Source organism: Mesocricetus auratus, unplaced genomic scaffold, assembly GCF_017639785.1.
Source record: "Mesocricetus auratus isolate SY011 unplaced genomic scaffold, BCM_Maur_2.0 Super-Scaffold_100011, whole genome shotgun sequence".
Classification (NCBI taxonomy): domain Eukaryota; kingdom Metazoa; phylum Chordata; class Mammalia; order Rodentia; family Cricetidae; genus Mesocricetus; species Mesocricetus auratus.
Genome location: NW_024429195.1, coordinates 43,380,954 through 43,394,215, shown reverse-complemented (window position 1 = coordinate 43,394,215; position 13,262 = coordinate 43,380,954). Strand labels below are relative to the sequence as shown.

Genomic DNA, 13,262 nt, shown 5'->3' with positions numbered 1-13,262 from the left:
TCTTCTGGGGCCCGGGTTCCGCACGGGGTCCTGCGCCGCCCGCCACGTGTCTCTCTGTTAGGCGCTTACACTTCTTTCCCGGCCCGCGTTTAGTTCCGTGCCTCCCTCCCTCGGCCTACCTTAAGCCCCGTTTCTCCTCAGGATCTTGTTGCTCTCTTTCCCTGTTGCTTCTGCTCTGTTCTCCTTGTTTTATTATCCGTCACCCTTCCCCGCCCGGGCACGGAGCGCCTTGCGTCTTCATACTCCTTTCTCGTTAGGTCTGCATTACGTCAGTGGTCCTTCCCCCGTGGCCCATGCGGACCCAAAATTACGTTTTCTTCTCAGATTGATGTGTTCGCCTCTCGTCCCAAACCTGAGATTCCCCAGTTAGCACATAGTGGCAATTTTCATATGTTTACCTGACGTATTCCGAGCATAACCCAGAAAACGTCTCCAGTCTCGTTTAACAAGGTTGGGTTACGCCCCCGTACTCGAGTTTTGAAACCAAGGAGAGGCCTTACCATAGATTTACCGGTGGAAGCCTGGGGCCGAGGCAGCTCCAAGAGTTCGTAAAATGACGAACACTGTACCCCTAAAAGTTTTAAGTTTTCTCAGGAGCTTCTCAGCCCGCTGCCCCCCTCGAGACTGTTCTCCCACCCCTAAAGAGAACGTATAGCTCTAGTATTTTGGAAATGTATGAAGTATGTTTGAAAATCTTAGGATTTTACTTGTCCTGTTTATCATGGGAAGGACCCAGGGTCTCTTAGTGTTATTATTTTTTTTTAGATCTATTTTTGTTGTTTACGTGTATGTGTCCGTGTGAATGTGTGGTGCTTGCCTGAGGAGGTTAGAGAGGTGTGGGGTCTCCTGGAGCTGGACTTACAGGCAGTTGTAAGCAACCTGATGTGGTACTGGGTACAGAATTTGGGTCCTCTACAAGAGGAGTAAATGCTCATAACCGCTGAGCTGTCTCTTCAGCACTCCTTGGTGTCACTTCTTGGTGACCTTCTGAACCTCGGGACCTTTATTTTGAGTTGTAAATTGTGGTAGTCGTGTTACTTTCCTTATATATAGACTTTCATTTCGGTGATTACTCTGAAAGGACATAACTCTTTTTAGAAAGAATTAAGAAGCTATGTTGGTTATTGTTTGCATTTTCATAAGTAGCTTTGTCATTAGTTGTTTTGATTACATTATCCTGGGAACCTGGTACAAATCAAACTTACTTAGTAAAAACTAAGAACTGTTCTATTTATTGAGACAGGATCTCACTATGTAACTCTAGCTGGCCTGGATCTCAGAGATCCTACCTCAGCCTCCCAAGTGTTGAGATTAAAGGCGTTCACCATCAAGTCTGTTTTTGTTTGTTTTGTTTTTGTTCTTTTTTTGTTGCTGTTTTATTTTAATTGTTGGATTGAGATGATTTTTCAAGAAGATTTGTTTGTGTGTACAGTTTGTATGTCTGTGTGCCTGCAGAATTACAGTTGTTAGTCTCTCTGTGTGTGAACCTGGGTCCTCTGAAAGTGCAGTCAGTGCTCTCCAGCCCTGAAAACTTTTCTTTTTTTCTTAAAACTTGATATTGGGTCTGGAGAAATGGCATAGTGGTTAAGAAGAGTACTTGCTCTTCTGGAGGACCTGAGTTTGGTTTCCAGCGCCTAAATCAAGTGGCTCACAACCACCTGAACACTAGCTCCAAGGGATCTGATGCTTGTGTGTGTCACACACACAAACATTTTTAATCTTGAAGAACTGTTGAGTTTTCTTGTCTTTCTTTAAAAGGTGTAAGTGAAACATCTGTAGAAAAAGTCCCTGTAATTCAGTCTGTTCAGGTGGTATCACCTTTTGACAGCAAATAATGTTTCTTAACTCTAGGACTCTCAACCTCATTAGTGGATTTCTATGTTATTTTAGTTACTGTTAACTTGATGGTGCTGAAATGAATTATCAGTGGTTTCCTGATGATTACTTGAACAAATAAAAATTTAGCAACTACCTCCATTTTATTTACTTGTATAAGTTCTGTAGTTTTGTACTGCTATACATACTATAAAATATACACAGAAATTAATTTTTTAGGTGAAAGATTAAAAATTAGTGGGATATCTAATATTTTCTTGTTTGTTCCCCTTTTGAAGTCCTGGAGTAAGTCACTAGTTGCTCTATGACTTTCCTTTATGGATATTGTATTTGTTTAAGGAGTTCCTCCTTCCATCATATTCATATTTGTTAGTTCAATAAATATACATTTGATTGAATAAATTCCATCTAATGTCTTCTGACCTGATTTCAGGTACTGTCTAGTCATAAGAGCACCTGAGGCATTCTGAGGGCCTAAGTAGGACTTACTCTTTAATCACATTTGCTTGTCTTTGCTTTTTCTCTAGAGCACTTCTTAAACTTTTGGAGGTCACAGATATCTTTGAAACTCTGATGAAAGGTATGGACCCTCTCCCCAGAAAAGGGCATGTACAGTACTTTGCATGCGATTTAAGGGGCTCCATAAAATTACCTTGTTGCCCTGAGGAGTCCATAGACCTCTGGTTAAGAACCTATATAAATTCTGGCTTTGAAGACAATGTTAGGCTCTAATGTTGATCTTGATTGAATAGTCTGACTTTTTGGATTGACTTAAGAGTTTTTATTTTATTTCATTTATCCTTGAGACAGGGACTCACTATGTAGCTTTTGCTGGCCTGGAATTTGATACATAGAATAGCCTGGCCTCGATCTGCCTGCCTTCATCTCCCAGTGCTGGGTTTAAAGGTAGGTGTCGTGTTACCCAGCTGATTTAGAGTTTTTAATACCTCAAACAATCAAACAAACAAACAAAAACACCCAAACCACTTTCCACTGGTGGTGCACACCTTTAATCCCAGTACTTGGGAGGCAGAGGCAGGGAGATTTCTATGATTTTGAGGCCAGCCTGGTGTACAGAGGGAGTTCCAGGACAGCCAAGGCTAAACACAAAAAAACCCTGTCTTGAAAAATCAAAAAACAAAACAAACAAAACCACCAACTTTTTCCAAGCTGGGCACAGTGGTGCATGTCGCTAGTTCTAGCACTTGGGAATCAGAGGCATGTAGATCTCTGTGAGCTCCATGCCAGCTTGGTCTACAGAGTGAGTTCTAGGACAGCCAGAGTGACATGGAAAGACTCTGTCTCAAAAAAACCAAAGCTCTTTCCATTTTATTGTTATTATTATTATTATTTTGGTTTTTCAAGACAGGGTTTCTCTATTGCTTTGGAGCCTGTCCTGGAACTGTAGACCTGGTTGGACTTGAACTCAGAGATCTGCCTGCCTCTGCCTCCTGAGTGCTGGGATTAAAAGTGTTCACCACCAACACCTGGCCTTCTTTCAATTTTTATAAAGAGAAATTGGGACTTTAACTTTAGTTCAGAGGAAAGGACAAGCTTTAAAAGTGTGAAGGATAAAAACATCTTCATTGATATGTAAGTCCATACCAAGTGCAAATGTCTGAAAATTTTGTGGCAGTATAGTCATTCTGACTCAGTTGGAAACACTGAATTGTGGTTGAGAATATCTTGAACTGTAACAACCAGATTTATAACTAATCATGATAAAAGGAACTCTACAGTAGCGAGAACCAGAAGGTATGTAATAGTATAGTGCTGAGAACAGAGTAGTATGGTACTGAGAAGTATTGTGTTATTGAAACATGAAGTATGTAAACATTTTTGTTGCTAGTTTGGAAACTTAGTAAAACTGTGGTTATAAAAGTAAATTGGAGTGATTTTGAAAAGTTCTTGTTTTTTGTTTTTTAATCTTTGTGTGTTCCTTTGAATGGATGCAGGCATTTGTGTAAGTCGGAGGACAATCTCTAGTATCCAGTTTTATGTACCACCTTGTTTGAGACAGGATCTCCTCTTGTGCCGTCTGCCTATGCCAGGCAAGTTGGCCTCCCAGGTTTTGAGGATTCTTCTGTGTCTGCTTTCATCTCACTGTGGGAGTACTAGGGTTACATGCTACCTCAGCTGATTTTATGTAGGCTCTGGGAATCAAAACTCAGGTCTTGCTGAGCTCTCTTTACACCGTCTTCTCTTTGTTTAGGTTGAGATAGGGCTTCTCTCTAGCTCAGGCTAACCTTAGTCTCAAGGTGATCCTTAACTCAGACAAAAGACCCTTATTTGTTACTGCTCTGGCTGTCCGGGACCTCTCTCTGTAGACCAGGCTGGCCTTGAACTCACAGAAATCCACCTGTTTCTGTCTCCTGAGTGCTGGAATTAAAGGTGTGCTCCAACACATCCGGCCCAAAAGAGTCTTCTAAGTTGTATAAGCAGTTTGTGTTTGTGTGTGTGCATGTGTGTGTAAAACAGTCTTGCTATATATAGCCCATGTTTAGAATTCATGATTCCTCCTGCCTCCATTACCTCTCAGGTGTTGGGATTGTATGAGATGCAACTTGTTCAGTAGGAGGCAGGAGTCGTCTTAACTACTCAGTCATCTCTCTAGCCTAGAGCAGTTTTATTTCTTGTAGCTATAGGATACGTAGAGAATCTTTTGAAAATCTGAGAGGAAAAGCCTATGTGATCAGTTTGTGTTCTTTTGGCAGTGCTGAGGGTGGGCTCTAGAGGAGAGACTTGCCCAGTTAGGACTGTATTGTAAATAGTCTCTCCTTCCTAAGAGGGTCTTTTAATTATCCCTGCTAGACTCCTCATTCTAAACTATCACTCTGCAACTACCATGAATAAGTTATTTTTTCGAAATGACTTTGTTCTTTATTTGCTAACATACTTGCTATGTGGCAAGCACCTGTTGATAACATTTGTATATATTAGCTGATTTTATTCTCATAAAAACACTGTAAAGTAAAATGCCTCTATATCCTCATTTCAAAAGAAAAACTGAGGCTCTGAAATAGTAATTAATTTGCCCTAGTTCACTTACTACAGCTTGTCAATCCAAGCCATTTGTCTCCAAAATCCATATTAACTTTATTTAAAATTTTCAATTTGTATTTGTGTGTGTGTGTAAGTGGACTTGTATGTGCCATGGCATACACGTGGACATCAAAAGACAACGTTTGGGAGTTTTTTCTCTCTTCCATAGTGAGATCAATGGGTAGAACTCAGGTCATTGGGCTGGCATGTCAGGTGAGCACTTTTTACTTATTGAGCCAGAAGAGGGTGTAGAAGGGGTAGAAGAGACCAGCTGTGACCTTCTGTGTGAGTGCTGGGACTCAAGCCTGGTCCTCTCGAAGAGCCAATAGTGCTCTTAACCACTGAGTCATGTCTTTAGCCCTTGCATTCTTTTTTTTTTTTTAAAGACCATTTTTTTTTTTTTTTTGGTTTTTCGAGACAGGGTTTCTCTGTGGCTTTGGAGGCTGTCCTGGAACTAGCTCTTGTAGACCAGGCTGGCCTCAAACTCACAGAGATCCGCCTGCCTCTGCCTCCCGAGTGCTGGGATTAAAGGCGTGCACCAACGCCCGGCTTTAAAGACCAATTTTAAGTTACATTATTTGTGTGTGTGTGTGTGTGTGTGTGTGTGTGTGTGTGTGTGTGTGTGTGTTAGGGTGGATTGTGCCATGTTAAAAGAAAATTGTCGGGATTCTCTTTCCACTATGTAGGTACTTGGGCACTCAGATCATCAGGCTACTTTGTAAACACCTTTAATCCCCGCACTTGGGAAGCCCAGGCAGGTGAATCTCTATAAGTTTGTGTGGTCAGCCTGGCTGGTCTGCATAGAGAGTTCCAGAACAACCAGGGCTATGCAGAGAGACATGAAGTCTCAATAAAAGAGACCAAATAAAAAAGAGGGTCAAGCTAGGCTGTGGTGGCTCACGCCTTTAATTCCAGCCTTCGGGAGGCAGAGGCAGGTGAGTCTCTTGAGTTTGAGGCCAGCCTGGTCTACAGAGTGAATTCCAGGACATCTAGGGCTGTTACACAGAGAAATTCTGTCTTGAAGAAATAAAAAACCAGAGCCTTGCTATGTAACCTAGGCTGACTTGGAACTCTGTGTTGTTCAGGCTGGACTTAAACTCATGGTCTTCCCGCCTCTGCCTATGAGTGCTGGAATTATAAGCATGAGCCACTATGCTTGGTTTATTAGTTTAACTTTTTATAGTTGTCATATAGGATTGGCTCTGGTATTCCCATCTTATAAGTAAGGAAATTGAGAAGCATAGGGACTATAAATTACTTTCCAATAATGTGTAGATGTAGGTGGTATAAGTAGAATTTAAACCTAGCTGTTTTTAGTGTGGCCTCATTGTTGAGATTGAGCTCCATCTGTCTTGTATGTATGTATGTGTATGTGAGTGTGTATTCATACATGCAACGGCCCAAGACTGGCTTTAGATGTTTTTCTCAATGACTTTTTACCTATTATGAGGATCCCCAGAGTAAGCTAGCAGCTTGTTCTTTGGCTAGCCAAAATGGCAAGTTCTGAGCTCAAGTGAGAGATCCTGCCTTAATCTATAAGGTGAAAGTAACTGAGGAGAGCATCTAAAGCTGTAAACTGTCAGCCCAGATTACATAGTACAGTGGCAGAAAGGAGAAACTGCCTCAAATAAGGTGGAAGTTATAGACTGACACTCATGGTTGTCCTCTGATCTCTACACAAGAACATGAACACAAACATAAGTATTTTTTTTAAACAGATGTTTTTTTTAAAGGATTTTATTTATTATGTATGCAAAGTTCTGCCTGTGTGTATGCCTGCAGGCCAGCAGAGGATACCAGATCTCATAACAGATGGTTGTGAGCCACCATGTGGTTGCTGGGAATTGAACTCAGGTCCTCTGGAAGAACAGCCAGTGCTCTTAACCTTTGAGCCATCTCTTCAGCCCTGAACATAAGTATTTTAAAGAGTGTATATCCGAGGCAGGCGGATCTCTGTGAGTTCAAGACCAGTCTGGTCTACAAGAGCTAGTTCCAGGACAACCTCCAAAGCCACAGAAAGACCCTGTCTTGAACCCCCCCAAAAAAGAGTGTATATTTATCCCAGGAAAGCTATTACAAAGTTTATCAAAGATCTATAATTTCAGCTATGAAAAATCTATACTTATTTTTGGTGGTTAACTTCTTTTCCTAAAATCCTAATGTGCTTATCTTTTTGCTTGTTCTTAATATTTATTTTTATGTGTATGAGTGGTTTGCCTGCATGTATGTACACCATGTTTGTGCAGTGCCCTTGGGGGCCAGAAGAGGGAGGTGGGTCCCCTGGAGCTGGAGTTAGAGATGGTTGTGAGCCAGGTGGTTGCTGGGAACTGAACCCAAGTCCTCTGCAAGAACAGTGAGCTTTTTTTACTGCTGAGCCATTTCTTCAGCCCCAACAGAGTGTTTTGGTTTTTCCAGACAGGGTTTTTCTGTGTCGATTTGGAGCCTATCCTGGCATTTGCTCTGTAGACCAGGCTAGCCTTGAACTCACAGAGATCTGCCTGCCTCTGCCTCCCAAGTGCTGAGATTAAAGACATGTGCCACCAACGCCTGGCATTGCTTTTTGTTTTTTGAGAGGGTTCCACTATGTCACCCTGACTGGCCTGGAACTCTGTGTAGACCTGGTTGGCCTTGAGCTCACAGAGATCCAGTTGTCTCTGTTTCCTGAGTGTTGGAATTAAAGGCATTTGCCATTACACTTGACTGTCTTTATTTTTTTCTATCTGTGTGTGTGTGTGTGTGTGTGTGTGTGTGTGTGTGTGTGTGTGTGTGTGTTCATGGACTATGTGGAGCACATGTGGAGGTTAGAGGACCCTCTGCCATGTGGTCTCAGGGGTGGAACTCAGTTCACCAAACTTGGCAGCAAGTGTCTTTACCTGTTGGACCATCTATCCAGTCCTCAACTAGTTTCTGTATGATTGAAGATTTGAATCTTAATAGAGAATTTCACACATATACCTACCTATTTTTACTTTTTGAGTTAGGGTTTCATATAATTCCGGCTGGTCTTAAACTCACTTTTTAGCTGAGCATACCTTGACATTTTGTGATTTTCAGCTTCTATCCTGAGTCCTGAGATTACAGGCTCCTCTAGCTCACTCTGTCTCGTTATACATGTGGCACTGGAGATCAATTCCAGGACCTCATACATAGCAAGTAGTCACTTCTATTGAGTTATACCCCTCTCTTTAAATTTAAAAATATTTCTCTTATTTTTTGAGAATATAATTATATAGTTTACTCTCTCCTTTATCTCCCTCCAGACTCTGTTTTTCAAATTCATGATTCCTTTTTTTCATTATTACACGTGTATGACTTTCTCTCTATGTACACATACCTAAATACGTAAGTGCAACCTACTCAGTCTGTATAATGTTACTTCTTTGTATGTTCTCAGGGTTGACCATTGGTATTGATAATCAGTTGTTATGCTCTTTTCTGGGGAAGACTGTTTCTCCCACTCTCAGCATTCCTTAGTCGCCTGTAGTTGTTTGTGTGGTATTGAGGTTCCTAGACTTGCCCCTGCCTCCATGTCAGTGTGCTTATTGTTGCCTTTGTGCAGCTCTTGTCAGGCAGTCTTGTTAACTCTGAGTGCAGCTTCTGACATTCCTAGGAGACATCATCTCACAGCAAACTTAAAACATTTTAGAGTTATGCATCTGTGTGTGGGCATTGCACATGTGATGCAGGTGGCAAAGGAGGTCCAAAGAGGAAAGAAGAGGTTGTTAAAGTCCCTGTAGCTGGAGTTACAGGTAATTTTGAGACTTCTGATGTGGGTGTCTGCTCTATTAGTTTTGTCAGTTACCCAATACTATTCCTTCTAAAATCTGTAAAATTGGTAAGTATATATTTTTACTGATTTAAAAAGTGTGAATTTCCTTCTTGGTGATATAGATCCTTTAGTTGGTTCATTGTTGACATTAAGCCAGCTAATACATCAATCTAATTCTACAATCTATTTTTATAGATGTGTGAGTTTATAATAACACTTTTGGGATAATAGGTGTTTATTAGTCAGTTTTCTACCATTATGACAAAATACTGAGGCTGTACTTTATAAAGAACAGAGATTTATTTCCCAACTTTGGAGACCAAAAGTCTCAATAGCATAGTGTTGCCCTGGTAACAGGCTCATAGTAAATGACATGATGGTGGCAGCAATTTTGAGGATCGATTATGTGGCAGGATCAGAAGCTGGAGGTTAGGGAGAGTTCAGGACAGGGTCTCATGTAATGAGTCCAAGCTGACCTGCGTTGGTGCTGAACTCCTGGTCTTCCTGCCTCTACTTCCTGAGTGCTGGATTACAGGCCCATACCTGGCCACTTTTACTCTTTTCTGTGAACCCACTGTTTGGAGAAGTAACCAAAAGAACTATATTAGTTCTTTGCTAAGATGAAGTATCCCCTTTGATATCCTAAACACTTCCCAATAAACTCCACATTTTTGGGGGGTGGGGGGGATGGGTGTTTTTGCTGGCCTTATTCTTGATCCTCCTGCTACTAGGTCAGGCTGCTCTACCTTTTTGTTGTTGTTTTGGTTTTTCGACACAGGGTTTCTCTGTGTAGCTTTGTTGATCATAGAGATCCGCCTTTAGGACACTAGATTTTCTGGGTTTTCTGATTGAAGATTGACACCCCCCCATGCTATTGGCAGAGTAATCTTTTAGAACTGTTTCCCTTAGTTATTAAAAAAACAATTGCACAAATAGATTACAATTTTACTTAAGTGTAATTTTTTTCAATGTATGTTAGAAAGTCCTATTGTATATTGAATGTTAAAGGAAACATAAGCTACTTTTGTGGATTCAGCGTCTTGGTCAGGGATAGTACTTTCAAGTTGGGAATTGACCGTCATCATCATCATCATCATTTTCTCTTTTGTGAGAACCACCTCTTTTCATTCATAGGAATTAAAAAAGTTGTTTGTTTGTTTGTTCTTTTCCCAGCTTGCTGAACTAAAGCAAGAATGTCTTGCTCGTGGTTTAGAGACCAAGGGAATAAAACAGGATCTTATCAATAGGCTCCAGGCGTATCTTGAAGAACATGGTGAGTACTTTGTGGAGGGAACATGAAATAAGTGAAGCAATAAGTTTCAAGCTCTGACACTTAAAAGATTTCTTCCTTTCTTAGGTCATTGGTGATGTAAGGTCTAAATTAACAACATCAAGAAAACTTTTAGAGATGGCCATGGTGGCTCATGCCTCTAATCCTTGCACTTGGGAGGCAGAGGCAGGAGGATCGCCTCAAGTTCAAGGCCAATCTGATTTACAAAGTAAGAGTCTGTCTCAAAAAAAAAAAAATCTAACAAAGAGTACTATTGGCTGAGCTGGATGTGGTAGTACATGTCTGTAATTCAGTACCCCATAGGCGGAGGTCTGAGACTAAGGAGATTGAGGCCAGCCCAGGCTACAGAGTGAGACTCTGTCTCAACAAAACAAAACAAAAATATGTGTGTATATTAAAACATTTTTATTTGTTTTATACTAAAGAGATAGGATCTTGTCGTGTTGTCTCTTGGCTGTGATTATTTTTACCATGTTATTTAAAATTAGCATGGAGAGGGCTAGAAAGATGGTCAGTGGTTTAGAACATTTGTTGCTCTTGCAGAGGACTTGGATTCAATTCCCAGCACCTACATGGTGACTTACAACTATCTGTAACTCCAGTTCTAGGGGATCTGATGTCCTCTTCTGAAGCACATGATGTATATACATAATATGCAGGCAAAATACTCATATATCTAAAAAATAAAATAAGTAATATTTAAAAAATTAGCCAGTTCTGTAATCCCAGCTGCTTGTGAGGTTGAGGCAAGAGAATCAGAGTTTGAGGGCCAATCGAACAACTTGGTGAGGCTATACCTTAAAAAAAATATAAAAATTCACATATGCATATATACATATACACATACATGCATACATACGTATAATGCTATCACTAGTTTAAGAGTTTGAAGGTGTTGGGTGGTGGTGGCACATACATTTAATCCCAGCACTTGGGAGGCAGAAGCAGGTGGATCTCAGTGAGTTCAAGGCCAACCTGGTCTACAAAGTGAGGTCCAGGACTGTTACACAGAGAAACCCTGTCTTGAAAAAACAAAAAACAAAAAACAAAAAAGAGTTTGAAGGCTTTAATTTTAGTCTATCTTGTGCAAAAGTTCACTAAGTATGTTTGAACAGTCACTTTACATAGCTAAGTGTTTATCTTTTACAGTATCAAAGACAAGTGTCTGGACCCTTGAAATCCTTAAACTAGATAATCTCTGGTTTCTCCTAGACCTCATATCCCCCAATTCTACCTTGAAAATATAAAATAGTATTCCTCTCACATAAGATGTGTATTATCATCCCAGTTTGTATACATCTTTCTGAATTTTATTTATTCTCTTTTATTCTCACTCCTCATTTCACTTCCTCTTGAGTCATACATTCTTATGTTTATGTATCTGATATATTCGAGATACTTTTAGGGGCTGGAGAGATGGCTAAGTGGATAAGGACATTTGCTGTGCAAGCATGAGGACCTGGCTTTCTGCCACCAGACTAGCTCCAGGTTCAATAAGATACCCATCTCAAAGGAATAAGGTGGGGAGCAACCAAGCAGAACACCTTATGGCCTCCGTGTGTGTGCATGTATACACACAGTACAAACACATTGGTAATGAGTTCATAGCCTTTATGTCTCATTTTTTCTCTATTTTTATTTTTTTAAGTTGTACATATGAGGAGATCTGGGAAGATGGTCTAGTGGGTAAGGGCTCTTGCTGCATAAGCAGGTGTCCATGCAGGTTTCTAACCTCAGCCCTGGGGAGTAGCAGCGGGCAGATCCTGGGAGCTTTATGGCTGGAGAACTCCAGGTTCAGTGAGAGACCCTGTCTCAAGGGTACGAAACAGACCATGTTAGACCACACATATATAGGTGTACTTACCTGCATTCATACTCACACACATACACAGAAACAAACTAAAACTTGTGTCTGTGGCGTGAGGTTTGTGGTTATTTGCTTTATTCATTCCATTTCTAGAGTGGAATTCTGTGATATATAGGCACTGCATTAAAATTTTATTATATTTATGTGTGTGTATGTGTTTGTGTATATGTTCACATGCCATGGTGCACATCTCAAAGTGACATGACAATTTGCAGGGTCAGTTCTCTTCTATCACGTGGACCCTAAGGGTTGACTTCATGTTACCAAGCTTGGTAGCAAACATCTGAGCCATCTCACCAGCCAAGTCACCACATTTTTTTGTTCCATTCCTTGATAGTAGTCACCTATATTTCCTCTAAGCCTTAGGGGATTTAATGCCATTAGTATGTAATCATATATAGTATTGTATATTACATATTAATACATTGTTAGGATGTAATATTGTCTTATGAACTACTTTTCTCTGTGTGTCTGTGAGATTATATAGTCTATATCCAGATTAGAATTATAATGATTATATATCCACAAATGTATAAACACTTAGTATGATTTAGCACTGCCAAGTTGCTTCATAAAATTGCCTTATAAATCTATATTCTTCATTAGGATATCAGGGTTTTGAGACAGTTTCTCTGTGTAACAACCCTAAATGTCCTGGACCTAGCTCTATAGACCAGGCTGGCCTTGAACTCACAGAAATCCACCTGCCTCTGCCTCCCAAGTGCTGGGATTAAAGGTGAGCAACACCATGCTTGACCAGGGTTCCTTTCTTCTCTCTCTCTCTCTCTTTTTTTCCTTTATTCAAGACAGGGTTTTTCTAGATAGCTTTGGTGTGGGGTTCTTTTCTTTAAAAAATAAAAATATGTATTTTAAAATACATATGTAGAGGAGCCAAGTTCAATTCCAAGCACCCATATGACAGTTCACAACCATTTAGAATTCTAGTCCTGAGGGACGATTGCCCCTTTCTGGCCCCCGAGGGCACTACACATATGTACAAACATACATGCTGGTAAAACACTCATATGCTTTAAAAAGATTAAGAGGATTAAAAGAAAAATGTATTTTTATTTCATTTGTGTGGGTGTGTGCCTGTATGCATTTATGTACCATGTGTGTACCTAGTGCCTGAGGAGGCCAGAAGAGGTTGTTGGATCTGCTAGAACTGGAGTTAAAATAAAGATGGATGGTTGTGAGTGTATGAGTGGCGGGAACCAAACCCAGGTCCTCTGGAAGTGCTCTTAACCATTAAGCCATCTCTTTAGCCCACTCAGGGTTCTTTTATTTACACAAACCTGTATTTGGCATTATCCTATCAAGTGGCCTAGTTTTGCTAATTTGTTGGTCTTAAGATACTTTTCTCCATGAAGAAAGTTCAAATGTTTCTGTTTAAACTGTCTTTGTTTCTGATTCTGTGGGTTTGTTTTTGCCCACAAGTGCTTGAATTACAGGCATGG

At 40.5% G+C, this 13,262-nt stretch overlaps 1 protein-coding gene across 2 annotated transcripts in view; it reads left to right on the top strand.

The window, feature by feature from the left end:
• Positions 1-13,262, top strand: part of LOC101842721 (SAP domain containing ribonucleoprotein) — a 51,376-nt gene that overhangs the window by 207 nt on the left and 37,907 nt on the right. Inside the window, exons 2-4 of one of the 2 annotated variants that reach the window (XM_013120319.3) lie at positions 2,364-2,416; positions 9,821-9,920; positions 10,005-10,146. In XM_013120319.3, the coding sequence (XP_012975773.1) occupies positions 9,918-9,920; positions 10,005-10,146 (145 nt within the window). In that variant the 5' untranslated portion in view covers positions 2,364-2,416; positions 9,821-9,917. The remainder of the gene's footprint in view (positions 1-2,363; positions 2,417-9,820; positions 9,921-10,004; positions 10,147-13,262) is intronic. The other variant, XM_005079693.4, reaches the window with a different exon arrangement.